At 41.7% G+C, this 22,305-nt stretch overlaps 1 protein-coding gene across 1 annotated transcript; it reads left to right on the top strand.

Moving 5' to 3' along the window:
- The first annotated feature begins 509 nt into the window (after positions 1-509).
- Positions 510-21,249, top strand: COX5A (cytochrome c oxidase subunit 5A). Its single transcript, XM_075855157.1, has 5 exons — positions 510-738; positions 5,350-5,466; positions 7,645-7,766; positions 15,399-15,516; positions 21,085-21,249. Exons 1-4 carry the CDS (start codon positions 648-650, stop codon positions 15,510-15,512), a joined length of 444 nt encoding a protein of 147 aa, XP_075711272.1. The 5' UTR covers positions 510-647; the 3' UTR covers positions 15,513-15,516; positions 21,085-21,249.
- The last annotated feature ends 1,056 nt before the right edge of the window (positions 21,250-22,305 follow it).

Below are 22,305 nucleotides of genomic sequence, written 5' to 3' on the forward strand. Positions count from 1 at the left end.
GTCAGTGGTTTTAGGCTTTGTTTACACATTGCGGTAGTGTGCCGAAAAGCCAAAAACCGCACTGCAAAACTGCTTACGTTTTACCGTAAATTACTGCAGTTTTGCAATGCAGTAATTGGCCGTGCGTTACAGGTCAAACATATTTAAAAATGTGTTCTACCTGTCAAAACAATGCAGCCAATAAACGCAATGCAAAACGTTGACAATTTGTGGTAAAATATATGCAGTACTACAACTTATATTAAAAATATATATATATATACATTTATGGTGGTGGAAAAAATACAACTCTGCATAGGGCACTCTAAAACCCAAGACACAAGACTGCACAGATACAAGCAGTCAGTACGCGTCATTCCCATACATAAACGCTTCCATGTTGTCTGTATAAGGGCAGAGCGCTTACATAACGATAATATAAAATGTACATGTGGATTCTCATCAAGCGGGGGCGCTCGGTTTACCTCACAATTGCATCTCTATGGTATGGTGACGTTTCAGAACACGCCCCCTTTTACCCTTGTGTGTCCGTACTACTTGTGCCGGCCCCTGATTGAGCGTGTCGTGTGCGCGTGCCTCTTTCTTCCGGTTCGGATCGGCCGCCACCACTTTGCCCGTCTCCTCACACGCACCGCTCGGTTGCCGCCATGTTGGGAACTGCTCTCCGGCGCTGCTTGTCTTCTGGCCTTCGCAGTCTTCCTCGCTGCCGCCCACAGCCTCAACCAGCCTGCTCCCAAGGTGAGGTTTCAAACGTCTCGCCATTGTGTCCTTGACGTGTGAGATAGCGGGACAGGAGCGGTGAGTCTACTGTCATAGCCGGCTCCTTGTGAGTTTCCTGCTAGGGGGGGCTCTATGCGGCATGGTGTAACGCCGGGTTGGAATGAGCTGTTTTTGTACCAGGTGACCCAGCTCTGTATCGCCGCTATGGCAACTCGCTGTCCTTGTCGCTGGTGCCCGGGGTTATGCCCTTGTGATGACCCGGCATAGGCCTGCTATCTGCGGTGGACTTAGAAAAGAAGAAGCACTGTCTCCCGGCAGAACTGGCGCAGGGGCCTGTTTTATGCGCTGCATAAGGTCACCTCCAATACCGATCTGTCTGTACTGATCGAACTCATTGAGGCCCCATTCATCTCCAAATGTCCTGCAGGGCGGAAAGGTCTTGTCATTGCCATGCTTTATCATATGTAAACGCTTTAAATACAGATCGTGGAATTTCAGTAGATCAAGTCGTGTGCAGTTACATGAAACGATCCTGTATTATAGTAATTGTCCTGATAATGGAAAGTCCATGTCTAGTCGGTGTCACCGTGATGTGTATTGTGTGTAACCGGAACTAGTTTATTTCCCCTTCACACATTGGGACGTGAGCGCAGGAGAGCAGCTGATGGGCCCGTACATCCCGGAAGGAAGGTCACATTGACTTGTGTGTATGGAGGCAGCGCTGACGGTGATCGCCCTCATTCAGGAACTTGTATTCATTTCATTATCTGCTGCAGATTTTCTGTAGTGTGAACAAGATCTGGCTGGACCACCACTGAATCTTCACATGGACCCAGGGTATGACAAGGTCCTGCACAGGCAAGCCCTGTCTGAAGCCAACAAAGAAGCTGGTGCCCAGGATGATCAATTTTTTTGGATTATTTCCCAGATCTCCTTATTGAGATGACATTTATGTGCAGCAATAAAAGCAGACTTCATAACTGATTTATATATATATATATATCTCACTGACACTCCTACCTGATCCTCTCTTTACTTGTATGGTGTCAGGTTGTATATTGGCTTGCACGTTTGCGCTCACACATGTTGATAGTCTTCTCTTCCATCAGTGATGTACGTTCACTTTTTGTTTTCCCTTGCCATTTAACTGCCATATTAACATTAGTTGCCCCCTATTTTCATACTGGCAAGGGGCCTGATTGCTGTTCCCTTTAGTAAGACTCATGAACAGGAAGTCTGTTGTCCACATGGAATTGTTTTCCCCACAATCTGAGTTCTTGAGACGTTTAGGCCTTATTTACACGAGCGTTAAATACGTCCGTATGCATGTATTTCAAGGGGGCCGTTCACATGGCTGTTTCATCGGACCGTGTGAAAGGTGTGTTGAAAAATAGAACCTGTCCTGTTGTCTTCTGTTTTCATGGATCCCTCCATAGGCTCAAGTTTTTCACAGGGGCACCTCGGACGTGAAAAACGTCACCTTCTTCTCGTCGGAGTTTCTGCACGCTCGTGTGAATCTAGCCTTACATCTGTGTTTTTAAGGTTTGCTAGGAACATTCCCATACGAGCGAGCTTTGTTTAGTGGCCCTTAAAACCTCAGTGAAAGGAAGCTAGCGTCTAGCTGTGTTCTGGCACATCATTAAACCTTGTGGAAATGTATATGTAGCTGATGATTGATTATTGGCATTGATCTTTTGATTTACCTAGGTACAAACTAAAAATGACATTGTTTTGGGGGATGGGGTTTCTCATAAATCTTTTAGTTTAACCAACAAACTCCAGCACATGCAGCCTTGTAGCTAATGACCTAGTAAGCTAGATACCATGACATCTTTGGTTTTAATGTATATTCTATAACCAGACACTATAAACAACCTTATGCTTTCCTCTGTTTACATATTCATTAACTCCTTAAATGGAACCTCTCGTTGAAAATTGAGTCCAATCTGCAGGCTGCATGTTGTAGGACAGGAGGAGCTGAGCAGTTTGATATATAGTTTTGTGCGATAATTTTTAGTATAACTTGTAATTTCTTCATTTACACTTCTACTCATTCTGGAGTTCAGTGGGCGGTCCTAACCCCTGACCGCTATCTCTGTATTTACGAACATACAGTGAAAGCTGTCAAGTAAGACCGCCCACAGGGCTCTTAATTATATGCATTTTTTTCAGAAGCACACCTCCTTTTTACACAGTGAGATGTGCTGTTGATAAGCAACCAGCTCTTTGGTGTTGATTGCACAGCCACATCTCCTGTACCTTTTCAATTTCCATGATGTACATATAAGTCATGGTGCCTTAAAGGCCGTTTTACATGGACTAATGATCGGACGAACGCCGGTAGCTATCTGCCGGTAACCGAGCAGAAACTTGTTTGTGGCTGCCAAGAAATTTTATGCGGCCCAAAAAATGGTTGCTTGTCTCTGTATAAATAGGGGATGTGCTGCCAACAAGACGCTAATTTTTGGGGACTATCGATCATCCCCAAACGTTCCGATCATTGCTCTGTTTAAATAGAGCGATCGAGCGCTAGTTCACATGCTGTATTGTCGTTTAGCACTTGTTTACCAAACAGAAAATCTGCCCATGTAAAGGGGCCCTTAGGGTGTTTAGTGACGTCTCATGAAGAAAACCCCTTTCCATATGTCGTGGGGGGGGGGTCTAAGAACAGAAAACTGCTTACAAAGCGTGAATCTCACTCTGGATCCAGCCTGTCTGTCCATTAATTCCATTTTGACATTAAGGTTTCATGCATGTGACCTTATTCAGGAACTATCATACAGATCCCATATGAAGTCTTAATGCATCTAATAGAAGCTTGCTTACTGTCATATTCATATTGCGGATATACACAGGATTTTTCTTTGGATAACTTGCAGTAGTATTTCGTACTCTTTATTTGTGATGGGGATGATCAAGGTAACTTTTGTAGATGTTGATTTTCTTTCTGTTCAGTTTTTACTATACTATTCCATCCTTCAAGAAAAAAGGTTATACTGACGGAGGCCAAAGGGATGCTATTTTTGCCTCCGGGTAATGGAGCTCTATGGACATGTTAAAGAGGCTCTGTCACAACATAAGTGCCCTATTTCCTATATAAGGAGATCGGCGCTATAATGTAGGTGACAGTAATGCTTTTTATTTAGAAAAACAATCTATTTTTACCACTTTACGAGCGATTTTTAGCTTTATGCTAATGAGTTGCTTAATGCCCAAGTGGGCGTGTTTTTACTTTAGACCAAGTGGGCGTTGTATAGAGGAGTGTATGATGCTGACCAATCAGCGTCATACACTTCTCTCCATTCATTTACAGTAATGTTAGTGTTTGTGTATGTAGCTGCACATAACGATATAACTATATCGCTAGTGCAGTGTAAACGAATGCAGAGAAGTGCATGACGCTGATTGGTCACTGATTGGTCAGCATCATACACTCCTCTGTACAACGCCCACTTGGTCTAAAGTAAAAACACGCCCACTTGGGCATTAAGAAACTCATTAGCATAATGCAAAAAATCGCTCAATGTGGTAAAAATAGATCGTTTTTCTAAATAAAAAGCATTACTGTCACCTACATTACAGCGCCGATCTCCTTTATATAGGAGATAGGGCACTTATAATGTGGTGACAGAGCCTCTTTAAACGCGTATGACTGGAGCTTTCCTGATGCACACGCTAAACGTAGGGCATAAATAGGGGGCGCAGGGGTCCTAAGTTTAATCTATTTTACCCTTTTATTGTAGTCCTGTATACTGTTACAAAAATTATGCAATTCCATGCACAGGCAATGTCTCACGGTCAGGGGAAATATCTGGCATGGACATTTAAAGTATGCCTTCCTATTATACAGACATTATTTAGAAAACCAATTTATAGTACAGGAATCGTTTTTCTAAATCACTTGTTTTAGTCCGTGCTGCTGCTAGAAGCAAAATAGCTGTGTATAGGCTCCCATCTCCTGAACGGCCTCCAGCGTTGTAAGATCACATTGCATTCTATAGCGCTGGCGGCCATTTTGGATATCGGAGCTATTATTTAGAGAAACGGTTCTGCACACTCCTGCATTATAATCCGTTTTCCAAATGTCGGTATAATTGGAGGTACGCTTCAATATTTTGGTACTAGATGACATTAGTAAATCAAGGTAAAGATTGAAAGAATTAAACCTATTTAGCCTTGAAAAAAGACGACTAAGGGGGGACATGATTAACTTATATAAATATATTAATGGCACATACAAAAAATATGGTGAAATCCTGTTCCTTGTAAAACCCCCTCAAAAAACAAGGGGGCACTCCCTCCGTCTGGAGAAAAAAAGGTTCAACCTGCAGAGGCGACAAGGCTTCTTTACTGTGAGAACTGTGAATCTATGGAATAGCCTACCGCAGGAGCTGGTCACAGCAGGGACAGTAGATGGCTTTAAAAAAGGCTTAGATAATTTCCTAGAACAAAAAAATATTAGCTCTTATGTGTAGAAATGTTTCCCTTCCCTTTTCTCATCCCTTGGTTGAACTTGATGGACATGTGTCTCTTTTCAGCCGTACTAACTATGTAACTATGTATCTATAAAAAAATAAAATTGGACTTGTGTATTTATTTTTATTTTTTTAAATGTTCTCATTCTTATAGTTGCAGTTGCTGTCCGCTGCTATTCTCATGCCAAACATGAGTCAGATGAAGAGTTTGATGCTCGTTGGGTGACTTATTTCAACAAGCCAGATATTGATGCCTGGGAGCTGCGAAAAGGTAAATGCTCCATTTGATATAATCACGGAAGGTATGAGTAAATGCTTGTATTCCCCATAACATGTTTGAGCATCTTCTCTTAAAATTTGTGTTCTGCCATTCCTCAGTTATTTCTCCTGGAAACGTATGCATGTCAGTGGGGCATCTCTCTACACACGTACTTTGACTGTATCGATACACCTTTATTATGAGGAAAATTCTAACACTTAGTTGTCAATTTATTCATATATTTCCAGGCAGAATAACCGGAATGGCACAACAGAGTTCTAAGAAAAGATCCTCAATAATTGTTTATTGGGAATGCAAGTATTTACTACTACTGACCTCTGTTAGGCCTGTGAAATGTATTCACTATGGCTCCTCCAGCTAACGCCTGCTACCTGCATTTTACCTTTAGATCTTTTTGAAATTCTAAGAGGAATGTTAAACCGAAATATTGTAATTCTTTAACGGGGAGATCATTGGGGTTAAATTGCTCTGTTATCTAAATAGAACATTTAAGTAAGCAGGTATTAAAGAGTTTCTGTTACCAGAACTCGCTATGCCCTACTAAAATCAAGATGGAGGTTGCTCACCCTGTATTCTAATGTGGGCATCAAAGGAGCTTTCCCATAAAGCAATTTGCCACTCCTAAAACGCTATATTAAAATCCAGGTTACTTTCTAATATATTTTAATTAAAAAAGCCTGGCCATTTGAGTTATTCACCTACTTCTCTCCCGTTGCCCTACTCTCGGAAGTGGCTTGACAATCATAATTTCGATATGCCAAAGATGATACATGGCCGAATATACAGAGTTTCCCTCTCCTTCTCTGAGCAGCGCTTTGCGCATGCTCACACTGCAGTTTAAGGACTATTTGTCAAGATGTGCTCATTCTTACTGTGCATGATCTGCTGCATCCATAGACTTCTATGGACTCTGTTGAATTTAGTGGAGCCTATAAAAGTATGGCTGCTGCCGAGCATGCGCAGTAAGCGGACATCTCGATGATTAGTCCTAAAACTGCAGTCTGAGCATGCGCGAAGCACTGGAGGACGCTGCTCAGAGAAGAAACTCCCCCACGTACCATCTTTGGCAGGAGGAATGTATGATTGACCGGAGACTTCCGAGAGTGGGGCCATGGTGATTAGTAGGTTTAGAACTCGTAAATGACCAGGCTTTTTTAATTAAAATCTATTTAAAGTTCCTAACAATGTAGCTTACAAGTTAAAGATGTACTCCAGTTTTTTGTTTTTTTCCCTATTCGATTATATATATATATATATATATATATATATAATCTCCAGCGAGTGGGTCCTTATTTAGTTATTTCGATCTGATTTCTTCTCTTCACCTGGGTCATGTAACCTCACTCTGGCATGATGAAATCTACAGCAGTTAATGTAATTGAGTCATCCTCTTCATTTCCTGATTTATGGACTATACCAAACCAGTTCGCCACAGAGGGGATACAGAAACTAATGACACTAACTTCTAATGACCAGACACATAACGGTCACATTGTATAAGTCAGGAGGTTGAGCTGCGACCTCCTTCTTTATAACTGTATGATAGTTATGTGTCTGCTCATTAGTATTTGGGCCCCATGCACACAGCCGTGCGCATAGTCACAGCCTGCGATTGCGGGCACGGCCGCCCGCATTTTTGAGCAGTGCTCCCATACAAAGTATGGGAGCACATCCCGTACAATACGAAAAATAGGACCTGCTCCGTAATTCCAGGCACGGTTCTACGGCACGGACACCCATCCGCAGCGCTACGGAAAGCTGTCCACGGCCAATAGAACCGAATGGGTCTGTAAAACCGTGGACCATACTACGGTCTGCGGTTTTACGGTCATGCACATGGGGCCTTAGTGACCGTCATTTCTGTATCCCCTCTGTGGCGAATCTGTTTGGTACAGTCCATAAATCGGACGTGAAGAGGCCGATACCCAATTACATTAACTGCTGTAGATTTTATCAGGTCAGACCGAGGTCACATGACCCAACTGAAGAGGAGAATTCAGGTAGAAAGGAATAACTAAGGTAATACTCGCTGAATATATATATATATCTATCTCTATAATGATATATTTAAAGGTTGTGGACCCCCTGGTTTTACACTATTATGGCATTTAAAAATTGTCATTAGTCTTGCATATTTTAAGATTTTTCTTTCCCTTCTTTTTTAACCAGGTGTGAACACTCTCATCGGTTATGATTTAGTTCCAGAACCAAAAATCCTCGATGCTGCCTTGCGTGCTTGCAGACGGTTAAATGACTTTGCAAGTACTGTCCGCATTTTGGAAGCGGTGAAGGTGAGTGGGATAACCTCATATTATCATGTGGGTGCTTATGCTTGGATTGAGTGTTTCCTTTTCTTATAAGGTCATATGTAATGTTTAATGTGTAAATGTATTGCTTTTTACATGTTGTGGAAGCTATTAGAATGGAAAGGCAATTTTTTTTGCATGCATGTGGTAGTTAAAGAAATTCTTAACCACTTCCTGACCAGAAGCTTTACCCCCCCCCCCCCCCCCTTCCTGACCAGGCCTATTTTTAAGTTTTAGCCATGTGCTAATTTAAAAGCTAATTGTCCTATTAGGCTTCGTTCACGTCTGCGCCAGGGTCCCGTTCCATCTGAGCTTTCCGTCGAATGGGACACTGAGTGACACAAATGGAAGCCAAAGGTTTCAGTTTCCATCACCATTGATTTCAGTGGTGACCGATCCGGTGCCAATGGTTTCTGTCTGTCTCTTGTTGTGTAAGGGTTCCATCGTTTTGACTGAATCAATAACGTAGTCTACTACGGGGCTCTGTTCCGACGGAAAGCTTATTTATTTTTTTTCCATCTGGTACATGCCACTGGGTAAACACCCAGCACCCCTGCCAATCCGCTGTTTAAAAGGGGCTTCATTGCTCATACGAGCGCTGCTTTGCCTCCATTTCCTTTACTGCTCACACTGTAAATTGTAGACACACTTGTAGCGGCGGTTCAAAGTATTACAGCCTTCTCCCATTGAAGTGGACAGACTGTAATACTGTGAACTTCTGCTACAAGTGGGTCGACGATTCACAGTGTGAGCAGCAATGGAAATGAAGAGGAAGCCAGTGCTCGTACAAGTGCTGCGGTCCCTACAAAAAAGTTCAGCGTGAGTGCCAGGATTCGGGCCCTTAACGTTCAGATATTGATGGCCTAACCTGAGGATAGGCCATCAACTTTTGGGGACTGAAAGCCTCTTTAAGACCCCCCAAAAAGACTCTTATGGAATTTAACTGCTCCCCCACAAGGTATTCTTTTAACGACATATCATATATTTGAAAGTCTGCCGGGTAAAATGTGCAGCATGTGGATGAGATTTGTAAAATCTCATCTATTTGCCTTGTACTGTAATCCTCTGCAGACTTTACCTGCGCAAATCCCCAGGTAAAATCTGCATAGACTCCGCCACACGTAAAATCACCCCAAGGTCTACGTGGTGACTTTGGCCAAAACACAGATTGCACAGCCAAAGATCGCTATGTCCCATAGTCTACACTGTAATCTGCGGCGCGACAGTTTGGATTTCTTGCAACCGTGATATTGCGACAACTTGCGTGATGCGACACAACCACATTGACCTTTATTACTTGCAATGTAGGCTACTGGACGTGTAGCGTTCTTTGGTCGGGCGACCTGTGTTGCGTGCGTCCAAATTCACCATGCATCAGATATAGACAGATCAATATATAGAAAAAATATCTTTATCGGAAAAAAAAACAACATTTTTTTTTCTTTTTTTTTTTTTTTTTAAACAACTTCTCCCTCTCTGGCAGCCTGCCCCAGAGGATGATGCAACTGTTGATCCGTGATACGGATGTCTGTCTCTACCTGTATTACGGAGCTTCTGTTGACGCATAAGCGCCACTGTGAGGAGCAATGTAATCGTTGTTACAAAGATCCCATGACTGGAGAGCACACTGAGTGGTCTCCGGTTGAATCTCCGTGATCACAGAGCTAAATGCAGCTGGGGAACGGCCTACCACCTAACTGCAGCACGTTCTGTAACGGCCTACCACCTAACTGCAGCACGTTCTGGAATGCCCTTGCAGTTTTAAGCGTGGACCGCCTGGATGTTTAGTGTATTGGGTGGTCTGCAACTGCTTAATGCAAAACTAATATGCTATTATGCCTACTGCTGGACCTTAGGGGAAAGCACCTGACGTGTTGACTGGCATTCTTTGAATTCCTGTGCCCTGTGTTCCCCCTGCACCAGGCATAAAACGGCATAAATGTTTCTTTAAGGGAAATGGCTTGCATGCGGTGTATGGTTAATAAAAGTTATTGCGTTCTTTCCTGCTGATTTCCTTTTGCCACTAATGTGGCTAACTGGTAATGGCATGTTTAGATACGGCTGGTACGTTTTGTAACGTGAAAACAATCAATATTTAAGCATTGTTGATTTTACAAAGAAGTAGCCATATATAAAAACAGTTGGTTTATGTCTCGGAGTGGCTTGGGAGCACCTCTCATTATACTTCGTACAATCTGGATTCCAGATTATTTTCTGGACGGGCTTTGTCGGGACTCCTGCGCCTCCCATATGAGGGATTATCTGTAGAGACGAGAGCTAACCCGCTACATTTTGCCACTTGGAAAGCATGGCAGAAAATCTGTCGACATCACCAGCTTTCTCCTCTGTTATCTCTCCACTTGCCACTAATCTGCAATAATCATTTTCAGGATGGTAATCCGCGGGCAATTTTCCACACGTGGCACATGTTAGGAATCACCTCCCTAAAACAGCTTGTACATAAGGACGAACGTAGGGCTTACACTTTTAGAACTCCGCTCTAAATATCCCGAGTTACCCGTAGATCACTTTAGTTTTCTTCAAGTTGACAGTTATATAAAAAAGGTTTTACCGCAACTGCCAGACTTGGAATGGAATCCATATTTGCTTCTAAAATTCTCCAGTCCCAACTCCCCGAAGGGCCACATAGCTAGAAACTACCAATTCCTGCATGTTCCCCTTGATTACTCACAATCCCAGACTCTAACTAAATGGCGGGGTGACGATCAAACTCTAACTCCTACCATGATACTGGCGGCTGTAGAGCAGGCACATAAACTTCTTCCCTCTGCTCGTTTTCTGGAAATGCGATTTTAAGATTGCCAATAGATCGTATTTGACTCCAAGTGTGGGGTACAAGATTGGTATCTACACCATCGTGTTGCTTCAAATGTCAGGCACCTGCAGCCAATCTCTACCATTGTTTGTGGTCGTGCCCGCACATTCGTACATTTTGGTCTCGCATACGAACATTCACTACTACCCACCTCACCAATTTTGTCCCTGATACGATAATGTGGGTGGTGTTTGGGTACACGGACCCTGAAGTTCACAGGTGTTCCCCCGGGGCACACAAATTGTTGCACTACATGGCGGCGGCGGGGACGAAAGCCATATTACAAACTTGGCTTGCTAATCAGCCCCCACCTTTCAAATTATTCTTGGATAAATTATCCTATCTCTTGAAAATGGACTGGGTAGAGGCCTCTCTTCATAAGGAATTGTAGGCCCAACAGTTTTTTTGAAACATGGGAAACATTCATTGCATTACTCCAACAAAACATTAACCCTTTCAAGACCGAGCTCATTTTGACCTTCATGACCAGCCCCATTTTCTCAAATCTGACGTGTCCATTTATGTGTTAATAACTCTGGCATGCTTTTGCCTATCCAAGCGATTCTGAGATTGTTTTTTTGACATATTGTACTTTATGTTAGTGGAAAAATGTGATCAATAAATTCATTGCTTATTTGTGAAAAACACCAAAATTTTGAGAGAATTTGCAGAAATTATGATTTTTCTTATTTTAAATGTATCTGCTTGTAAAACAGATAGTAATACCACACAAAATAGTTACTATTTTACATATTCCATATGTCTACTTTATATTTTCATTGTTTTTTGAACATTATTTTATTTTTCTAGGACGTTACACGGCTTAGTACTTTAGCAGCAATTTCTCACATTTTCAAGAAAATTTCAAAAGGCTATTTTTACAGGGGCCAGTTCAGTTCTGAAGTGGCTTTGAGGGCCTTATGTACTAGATAGACCCCATAAATCACCCCATATTAAAAACTGCACCCCTCAAAGTATTCAAAACAGCATTCAGAAAGTTTCTTAACCCTTTAGGCGCTTCACAGGAATTAAAGCAAAAGTACAGGTGAAATTTACAAATGTTATTTTTTTTGCTGAAATTCATTTGTAATAGATTTTTTTCTGTGACACAGAAGGTTTTACCCGAGAAATGCAACTCAATATTTATTGCCCAGATTCTGCAGTTTTTAGAAATATCCCACATGTGGCCGTAGTGCGCTAATTTACTGAAACACCGGCCTCAGAAGCAAAGGAGCACCTAGTGGATTTTGGGGCCTCCTTTTTTTAGAATATATTTTAGGCACCATGTCCGGTTTGAAGAGGTCTTGTGGTGCCAAAACAGTGGAAATCCCCCAAAAGTGAGACGGTTTTGGAAACTACACAGCTCAAGGAATTTATCCAGGGGTATAGTTAGCATCTTGACCCCACAGTTCTTTTGCTATATTTATTGGAGTAAGTCTGAAAGTGAAAATATACTTTTCTTTCTGAAAAAATATAAAAAAAATATTTGCAAGGAATAAAGATTAAAAAGCACCCCAAAACTTGTAAAGCTACTTCTCCCGATTACGCCAATACCCCATATGTGGTACTAAACTGCTGTTTGGACCCACAGCAGAGCTCAGAAGGGAAGGAGCGCCATTTGGATTTTGAAGTGCAGATTTTGCTGGATTGGTTTTCAGTGCCATGTCGCGTTTGCAACGCCCTGGAGGGAGCAAAACGGTGGAATCCCCCCAAAACTGACCCTCTTTTGAAGACTACACCCCTCAAGGAATTTTTCTAGGGATATAGTTAGCATTTTGACCCCACAGGTTTTTTGCTGAATTTAGTGGAATTAGGCCATGAAAATGAAAATCTACTTTTTTCTGAAAAAAACATAGAAATGTTTAATTTTTACAATGAATAAAGTAGAAAAATCACCCCAAAATTTGTAAAGCAATTTGTCCTGATTTTCAGCAATACACCATATGTGGTAATAAACTGCTGTTTGGACACACGGCAGGACTCAGAAGGGAAGGAACAATATTTGGTTTTTGGAGCTCAAATTTAGCTGGAATGGTTTTCGGGTGTCATGTCGCATTTGCAAAGCCCCTGAGGTACCAAAACAGTGGAAACCTCCCAAAAGTCCCTTTAGGGGACTGGAACGAGCCATCATTAGGTCGCTGGTACAATGCACTGCAATACTAATGTATTGCAGTATAATGTCATTTTACAGGCTCCTGTAACAGCGCGATCGCTGTTCCTGTCCGTTAGTCCCGGGTGTCAGCTGTAATACACAGCTGACACCTGCAGAATATGGAGCGGGCGCAGCGTGTGAGTCCGCTCCATATATAACCCCTCGCACCACGACATGCTATTAAGTCGTGGTGCGCGAAGGCGTTAATGCGCAGCGGATGGTGCAAATTGAAAATTAAAATTTTCCACTGATATGCCATTTTAATGCACAATACGTTGTGCCCAGTTTGTGCCACTAAAGACAAATACCTCATACAATGTTGGGTTCTCCCGGATATAAAATATCATATATGTGGACGTAAGCTGGTGTTTGGGCACGCTGTGGGGCTCAGAAGAGAGGGAACGCCATTTGGCTTTTGGAGCGCACATTTTGCTTGGTAGTAGTTCTGTTTGGGGTTTTGCTGGTATTTCAGTTTATAATGTGGGGGTGTATGTAACCTGTGCGGAGAACATCAGGATATAATAAGAGGGTATAATAATGGGGTACATAAATAATAATCCGCAGATATGTGGCAGGTGTCGCACTGATAAATGGTCGCCCGATCTCATCTGCTTTTGGAACACTCTGCAAATTTTGCATCGCCATATTCTGAGAGCCAGAACTTTTTTATTTTTTCTCCAACGGAGCCGTGTGAGGGCTTATTTGTTGCGGGACAATCTGTACTTTTCATTGGTACCATTTTAGGGTACATGTGATTTTTTTTTTTTTTTTTTTTTTTTTTTTTATTTTTTTTTTTATCACTTTTTATTAGATTTTTTTGGAAGCAAAGTGACAAAGAAACATAAATTCTGACAATGTTTTTTGTATTTTATTTTTACACTTTTCTCCGTGGGCTATAAATTACATTTTACCTTATTCTGCGGGTCGGTACGATTACGGCGATACCATATGTATATAGGTTTTTTTATGTTTTGTGGCGATTGCGCAATAAAATCACTTTGATAAAATTATTTTTTTGTGTCACCATATTCTGAGAGTCATAATTTTATATTTTTCCGTCAAAAAAGCGGTGTAAGGGCTTGTTTTTTGTGGGACGGGTTGTAGTTTTTATTGGTATTATTTTGGGGTACATGCGACTTTTTGATCACTTTTTATTCTATATTTTGGGAGGGTTGATGACCAAAAAAAAGTGATTCTGACATTGTTTTTTTGCGGTGTTCACCGTGCGGGAAAAATATTATAGTTTTATAGTTTGGGTCGTTACGAACGCGGTGATACCAAATATGTGTACTTTTTTTAACATTTTAATTTTTTTCCTATAATAAAAGACTTATTATAGGAAAAAAAGCATTATTTTTTTTTGTAACTTTTATAACTTGTTTTTACACTTTTACTTTACTTTTTACTTGAAGCCTGGCAGCACTGATCGCTGCTATAATACATTACACAACCTAGGTAGTGTAACGTATTATAAACTGTCAGTGTGACTCTGAGAGTCACACTGACAGGAAGCTTATGAGGACCTGCCTCCGGCTGGTTCTTATAGGCTGCTGTGCATGGCAGACCCGGGGGCTGTTATATGGCCCCCGGTTCTGCCTTCTAACCGACTGCAGCACCAGCAATTGGTCCCCGGGAAAGTTTGTTGCAGCAACAAACTTTCCAGTTTGTTATAGCAACAAACTTTCCAGTTCGTTGCTACAACACACTTTCCCTGCGATCACATGACCGGGACCTGAACTAATCAGGTCCCGATCATATCTCCGGGACCAGAGGCAGGTGATAACAGCGCGATCCGGGTGTCAGCGCTACTCTGAGACACCCGGATCGTGCTTTTAACACCCACCGTGAATTCACGTCGGCACTGCACAGAGCCCAGCAAGTGCCGACGTGAATATACAGTGGGCGGTCGGGAAGCGGTTAAAATACAAATACGGAAATGCTTTGAACCAACGGTCTGGTTCCACGAACAGGTGCTCCTGGGGAATGCACCCGTGTAAGATGTGGTTTTCTGGTGTGGACGAGAGCCGTGCTCCATGTCCTTACTATTACTCCCCTGTCCCCGCATAGATATGATGGGTTCTGTTGGGGTGGATGTGTGCGGTGAGCTCGTTCCCGCGGACGCCTCCATCCCTGATTTATGTTTGTCTTTTTCGGGTTCATTGGGGTGGGGAATTGCTTACAGCTTACAGCAAATGTGAGTGTTGCATCTGCATTGTTTCCTTCAGAAGCACAGCGAGGTAAAAAATTGAAAGTTATTTTGTTTTCCTTTCTTTCCCTTCCCCGCCCATTCCCCCCCCACGCACACACTCTCTCTATTTATCCTGATTGGTCAGTTACGTCAATTTCTTGATGTGTAATTTGTGCTTACTAGAAATCTAACATCCTCTGGACTGCTGATTGTATTACATTGTTCCCCCTCCCTCCCTTCTTTCCTTCTGTTTTCCCCACAAACTTAATTGTTTGGAAAAAATGTTCAATAAAAAGAAGTTTAAAAAAAAAAGAAACCAGTTGGTAATGTGAGTGCTAACATAGTACTTTCCACATAACTATGATTGTTATGATCTCCGCTTCATTCTTGAACTATAGGCGAAGATGGCTTTTGTGATTTTGCTTTTTTTTTTTTTTCCAGGATAAAGCTGGACCCCATAAGGAAATCTATCCCTACGTTATTCAGGAACTCAGACCGACCTTAGATGAGCTTGGTATTTCCACCCCAGAAGAGCTGGGCTTGGATAAAGCATGAAAAGGCAAGTTGCAACACAATGGGACAGATTTACTATTAAAAATGTGCCATAATTCTAGCGTACATTTTTGCGCTTCACTCAAAAAGGTGTATGGCTTAAAATGAACCACCGTGCGTGCACACATTTTAGGGCAGAAAACTAGTGTAAACTAAGCCAACCAAGAGTTAGTATAGGGAAGAGAAGTGTCTAGCATCTGCCCAGTTGAGCCTTACATCAAAATTCTCTTAGAAGCAGCCTTTTTGCACATAGCAATCTATCGGCTCAACAGAGATCAAATGTGGGCTGCTTTCTAAAGAAGCGTTGCACATGAGGAGCAGAGTGGATGGTCTCTGAATCTGTGCCCTGAGACACATTCATTCCTACCACCAGTTAAATGTGAATCGTCCCTATAAATGAGTCATTTTGGCAGTGTCCTGTTAACCATCAGGAAATGAGGTTTTGCAAAATGCACATTTTAGTTCGGCCCAGTTGCATCGTATTGGTCTATTGTACCCAGGAGCGGACACAGACGGTGGAGAGCCCCTGCTCAAGAGGGATACAGTGAAGGAAATAAGTATTTGATCCCTTCCTGATTTTGTAAGCTTGCCCACTGTCAAAGTCATGAACAGTCTAGAATTTTTAGGCTAGGTTCATTTTACCAGTGAGAGATAGATTATATAAAAAAAAGAAAATCTGTCAAAATTATATATATTTATTTGCATTGTGCACAGAGAAATAAGTATTTGATCCCCCTACCAACCATTAAGAGTTCAGCCTCCAGACCAGTTACACGCTCCAAATCAACTTGGTGCCTGCATTAAAGACAGCTGTCTGACATGGTCACCTGTATAAAAGACTCCTGTCCACAGACTCAATTAATCAGTCTGACTCTAACCTCTACAACATGGGCAAGACCAAAGAGCTTTCTAAGAATGTCAGGGACAAGATCATAGACCTGCACAAGGCTGGAATGGGCTACAAAACCATAAGTAAGACGCTGGGTGAGAAGGAGACAACTGTTGGTGCAATAGTAAGAAAATGGAAGACATACAAAATGAATGTCAATCGACATCGATCTGGGGCTCTATGCAAAATCTCACCTCGTGGGGTATTCTTGATCCTGAGGAAGGTGAGAGCTCAACCGAAAACTACACGGGGGGAACTTGTTAATGATCTCAAGGCAGCTGGGACCACAGTCACCAAGAAAACCATTGGTAACACATTACGCCGTAATGGATTAAAATCCTGCAGTGCCCGTAAGGTCCCCCTGCTCAAGAAGGCACATGTACAGGCCCGTCTGAAGTTTGCAAATGAACATCTGGATGATTCTAAGAGTGATTGGGAGAAGGTGCTGTGGTCAGATGAGACTAAAATTTAGCTCTTTGGCATTAACTCAACTCTCTGTGTTTTGGAGGAAGAAAAATGCTGCCTATGACCCAAAGAACACCGTCCCCACTGTCAAGCATGGAGGTGGAAACATTATGTTTTGGGGGTGTTTCTCTGCTAAGGGCACTGGACTACTTCACCGCATCAATGGGAGAATGGATGGAGCCATGTAGCGTCAAATCCTGAGTGACAACCTCCTTCCCTCCACCAGGACATTAATAATGGCTCGTGGCTGGGTCTTCCAGCACGACAATGACCCGAAACATACAGCCAAGGCAACAAAGGAGTGGCTCAAAAAGAAGCACATTAAGGTCATGGAGTGGCCTAGCCAGTCTCCAGACCTTAATCCCATCGAGAACTTATGGAGGGAGCTGAAGATCCGAGTTGCCAAGCGACAGCCTCGAAATCTTAATGATTTACAGATCATCTGCAAAGAGGAGTGGGCCAAAATTCCATCTAACTAGCAAACCTCATCATCAACTACAAAAAATGTCTGTCTGCTGTGCTTGCCAACAAGGGTTTTGCCACCAAGTATTAAGCCTTGTTTGCCAAAGGGATCAAATACTTATTTCTCTGTGCACAATGCAAATAAATATATATAATTTTGACAATGTGATTTTCTGTTTTTTTTTTAAATATAATCTATCTCTCACCGGTAAAATGAACCTAGCCTAAAAATTCTAGACTGTTCATGTCTTTGACAGTGGGCAAACTTACAAAATCAGCAAGGGATCAAATACTTATTTCCTTCACTGTATATGGGCCCACATGCTCTCCAATAGTGTATTATGGCACACCCTATTGTCTCTCTCCAACAATACGCCAGTAACACTGAGCCACTGTCTCTTACATGCAATGTACTGGGCCCCTATGCAGCTGCATGGTTTGCACATGTGGTATGTCTGCTCCTGACTGTACCCTTCCAACAGGAGTTTTTACAGGCAACCTTTAAAATAACCAGAATCCAACTTTTCCTTTCTGGAGGGTGAAATCTGCCATACATAGTTCTAGAAAGTAGCAAACTCTGTACTGTAGAGCTGTTCTATGCTTACAATTTGAGGTAACTTATAAATATATCCAGTCAGGGCTCCAGGATAAAAATTACAAAAAATTTGGGTGCCTTTGTCACAAGTTTGAAAATTTAGGAGCCAAATTATATTTACAGTGCGTTTGTAAAGTCTTCAGATCCTTTCACTTTTTTTCACACTGTTATTATGAGGCCTTGTGCTAAAACAAAAAACAGTTTTTCCTTATTCTGCACTCCATAACCCATAATGACAAAGTGAAAACAATTTTTGCAAATTTTGAGAAAACAATGAAAAACTCAAATTTCACATGGACATAAGTATTCAGATGGTTATCCCGTTTCTCTAGAACATTTTTGAAATGTTTGTACACCTTGATTGGAGTCCACCTGTGGTAAATTCATTTGATTGGACAGGATTCCCAAAGACACACCCCTGTCTGTATAAGGTCTCATGGCTGACAATGCATATCAGAGCCAAAACTAAGCCATGAGGAGGAAAGAACTGCTTGTAGAGCTCAGACACAGGATTGTGTGGAGGCACAGATTTGGAGAAGGGTACAAAAAAAAACTACTGCACTGAAAGTTCCCAAGAGACCATGGCCTCCATAATTCTTAAATTGAAAAAGTTTGGAACAAGCAGGACTCTTCCTAGAGCTGGTTGCCCCACCAAACTAAGTAATCGGGGGAGAGGGGCCTTGGTAAGAGAGGTGACGAAGAACCCAATAGTCACTCAGGGTCTTTGGAGCTCAGCCAGTGTGCAGATGGGAGAAACTTCTAGAAGGTCAACCATTACTGCAGCACTCCACCAATCTGGGATTTTTGGCAGAGTGGCCAGAAAGAATCCTCTCCTCCAGTTAAAAAAAAAAAAAAAAACACATGAAAGCCGCCTGGAGTTTACAAAAAAGCATCTAAAGGACTCAGACCGAGAAATAAGGTTCTGTGGTCTGATGAAACCAAGATTGAGCTTTTTGGCCTCAATTCTAAGTGTCATGTCTGGAGGAAACCAGGCACTGCTCATCACCTGCCCAATACCATCCCTATGGTGAAGCATGGTGGTGGCACCATCATGATCTGGGGGTGTTTTTCAGTGGCTGAGACAGGGACACTGGTCAGGGTTGAGGGAAAGATGAATGGAGCAATGTACAGAGATGTTTACCTTCCAACAAGACAATGACCATAAGCACACAGCCAAGACAACACAGGAGTGGCTTAGGGACAACTCTGAATGTCCTTGAGTTGCCCAGCCAGAGCCCTGACTTGATCCCAATCGAACATCTCTGGAGAGACCTGAAAATGTCTGTCCACCGACGGTCCCCATCCAAGCTGACAGAGCTCGAGAGGATCTGCAGAGAAGAATGGCAGGAAATCCCCAAACACTGTGGCATCATACCCAAGAAGACTGGAGGCTGTTATCACTGCCAAAGGGGCTTCAACAAAGTACAGAGTAAATGGTCTGAATACTTATGTCAATGCAATAGTTTTTCCTTTTCAATAAATTTGCAAAGATTAACATTGTTTTTACTTTTGTCATCATGGGGTATTGAATGCAGAATGATGGGGAAGAACTTGTTTTGTTTATTTTTAGCACAAGGCCTCAACATAACCAAATGTGAAAAAATGTAAAGGGTCTGAAGACTTTCCAAATGCATTGTATGTCCCCCAAATTAAAAATCACTTGTTTCAAGCCAGTTACACTAGACTGGGTACAACCAACTTTGCAACAGATGGCAATCCTTCTCTGTAACCAGCTTTTTCTACACAACTGTTGCAGCATAAATCTGGTCTGAAGACCTAAATGTCACATCAGCTGTGACTACCATGCCAAAATAACTATTTTTATTTTTTATTTTTTTTGCCAGCAGCCTTTAAAAAAAGTAATGGGTAAAAAAGTTTAGTTTAGTAGTTTCCTCCCTCAAAATCCTGATGCGCTCTGTTAGACTTCCTGGTTTGGGGGTGGGTTAATGCTATACCCCATGTGACCACTGGTAGGTCCTCAGCGAATGTTAAAAATAGATAATAAAACATAACTTACATTAGGGGAAACAAAAGATCTCTGAAATAAGGTCTCTGCGCTGCTAGGCAATTCCAACTATCTTAGGCTTCGTTCACTTCTGCGCTAGGGCTCCGTTCTGTCTGAGCTTTGTCGGATTGATTTCAATGGCGATGGATCCGGTGCCAATGGTTTCTGTTTGTCTCTGTTGTGCAAGGGTTCAGTAGTTTTGACAGAATCAATACTGTTGTCTACTACGCTATTGATTCCTTTCAAAACGATGGAACCCTTGCACAACGGAGACAAACGGAAACCATTGGCACCGGATCCGTCACCATTGAAATCAATGGCAACGGAAACCTATGGTGTCTGTCAGGGCTAGCCATAGCGCAGATGTGAACGAAAAGCCTTACTAGTGGCAAGTGCTGATAGAGAGGGGCTACTGATAAGGCACCAGGAATGCAGGTTATTGTGCACATCATAATCGCTGCAGCACGGCTGTACTGCAATTCAGAGAGGACCTGTAGCAGGATGGCTGTGTCCTTCTCTCTTCACCACTGGTGGATGGCTCAAATAGCAACAAATGCAAACAAAAGATTATCCATAATCCATTGTCTATTATTAAATTATTATGGGACCGTGAGGAAGCATGTGAGGTATATTCATTGTGACTAGACTACCCCTTTAAGTTCACACCGTATTAAATGGAGGCTGAAAAATCACACAGAGCCTCCAAAATCAGTGCATTTTCCAGGCTGATTTTGCCTGCTGATTTAAAAATGTAAAGTTGTTTTTTGGTTTTTTTAAACTAGTTTTCAGCAGGGATTTTTTTTTTTTTTTAAAAACGCTCACTGGATGTTTTGACTTTGAACATTAAAATCAGCACTTTTTCAAGCACAGCTGATTTAGTTTCAGCGCACTAAAAAAAAAATCTTGTATCAACGACAGTGCTGATTCCCATTCCATACTATAGGTGGCAAACTAGAGGCGTTTAGTGCAGATTCCAACATGGAAAGTGTCAGCATATGGCCTATGTATGTTAGGAAACGTCATCATTCAGCTTTGCACCTATGTTAGCTTTGTGGCGTTTGATATAGAAGTTATTCTCTGAAATTCATCAGTTTTGTCACTGCATTTGGTTTGAATGATAAAATTGTAGAAAATAATATTTTTCTTTTTTTCCCCACAGATTATCCATCCAGATATTTTATCAATGCTACTTGATTGTACACAGCCATCCAGAAATACAAAGATGTTAACATATTACTTTTTATTTGGGAAAAATGCAACACTGTTTTTTTGAGTCCCAATCTGTGTAATATTATGTTGGACCTAATAAACCGATGTTGTTTGATCTCATTGTTGAGTTACTGGTTTCTTTTTGCGACAATTTGTTTTTGTTCTGGTAACGGTGGTTATAAAAACATGCATATTTAGATTTTATTAAAAAAATATATATTTTTTTTACTCCTACAATCAGTTATCTTCTATCAACTCTCCAATATACATGCGTGTTTGGATCAGCTGAGGGTGCATGTGTTGCCATAGGGAGAACGGGATGAGCTTGTACAAGGCATTACTGGGTCGTTTTGCTCCCTGGGAGATATGACTAGACATGCTAAAATCCTAAGCTTGTTCTCTGTATTCCTAGCTGCTATTACCCAAGTTATGTGATATTTTTGTTTAGTCTAATAGCTCAGCAAAGCAGTCATTACAATTTTACCCTGAGCCTCTTTAGGACTCAGCCATTTTAGAGCTTTAGGATGAAGCCAGATTTTTTAAATCTGGTATTTCACTTTATCTGAGGATAACTCGCCGATTGTTTTCGTTTATGTATTAACTGCCAAAAATTGGGAATTTTTTTACAAAAAACGTTTCTACTCTACTTCTGCTATCTTTGGATGGAATTGTAGCCTGAACGCTCATCCTGTATTAAAGGCCATTTTATTGCCTTTTCCCACTGAGCCATCGAAAATTTGGGTTCAAGATCTTTTTCCCCACTCTGGCATGTGTTTTAATTTTACCTCTGTCTCTTGAAGAGATGAGATCTTCTATAAATCGGGGACAAACCTTTCTTGTTTCTCTCATATATTTGATGGTTTGGGAGGGAGCCTTAAAGAGGCTCTATCTCCTAGCTACTCTGATCGGCGCTGTAATGAGATGTGGTTTTTATTTTAAAAAGCGATAATTTTTGAGCAAGTTATGAACAATTTTAGATTTCTAATTTGTTTCTTAATGACCAACTGAGCGTTGTAAAGAGAAGTGTATGACGCTGACCAATCCGCATCATACACTTCTCTTCATTCATGTTTAGCTGTGTTGTCACCTACTCCCCCGGTAACTTTACCGAAGTGTCTTGAAAGTGAATAGACATCGCCTCCAGCCAGGATGTGATGTCTATTCACACTTC

Source organism: Rhinoderma darwinii, chromosome 3, assembly GCF_050947455.1.
Source record: "Rhinoderma darwinii isolate aRhiDar2 chromosome 3, aRhiDar2.hap1, whole genome shotgun sequence".
In the NCBI taxonomy this organism is placed as follows: Eukaryota; Metazoa; Chordata; class Amphibia; order Anura; family Rhinodermatidae; genus Rhinoderma; species Rhinoderma darwinii.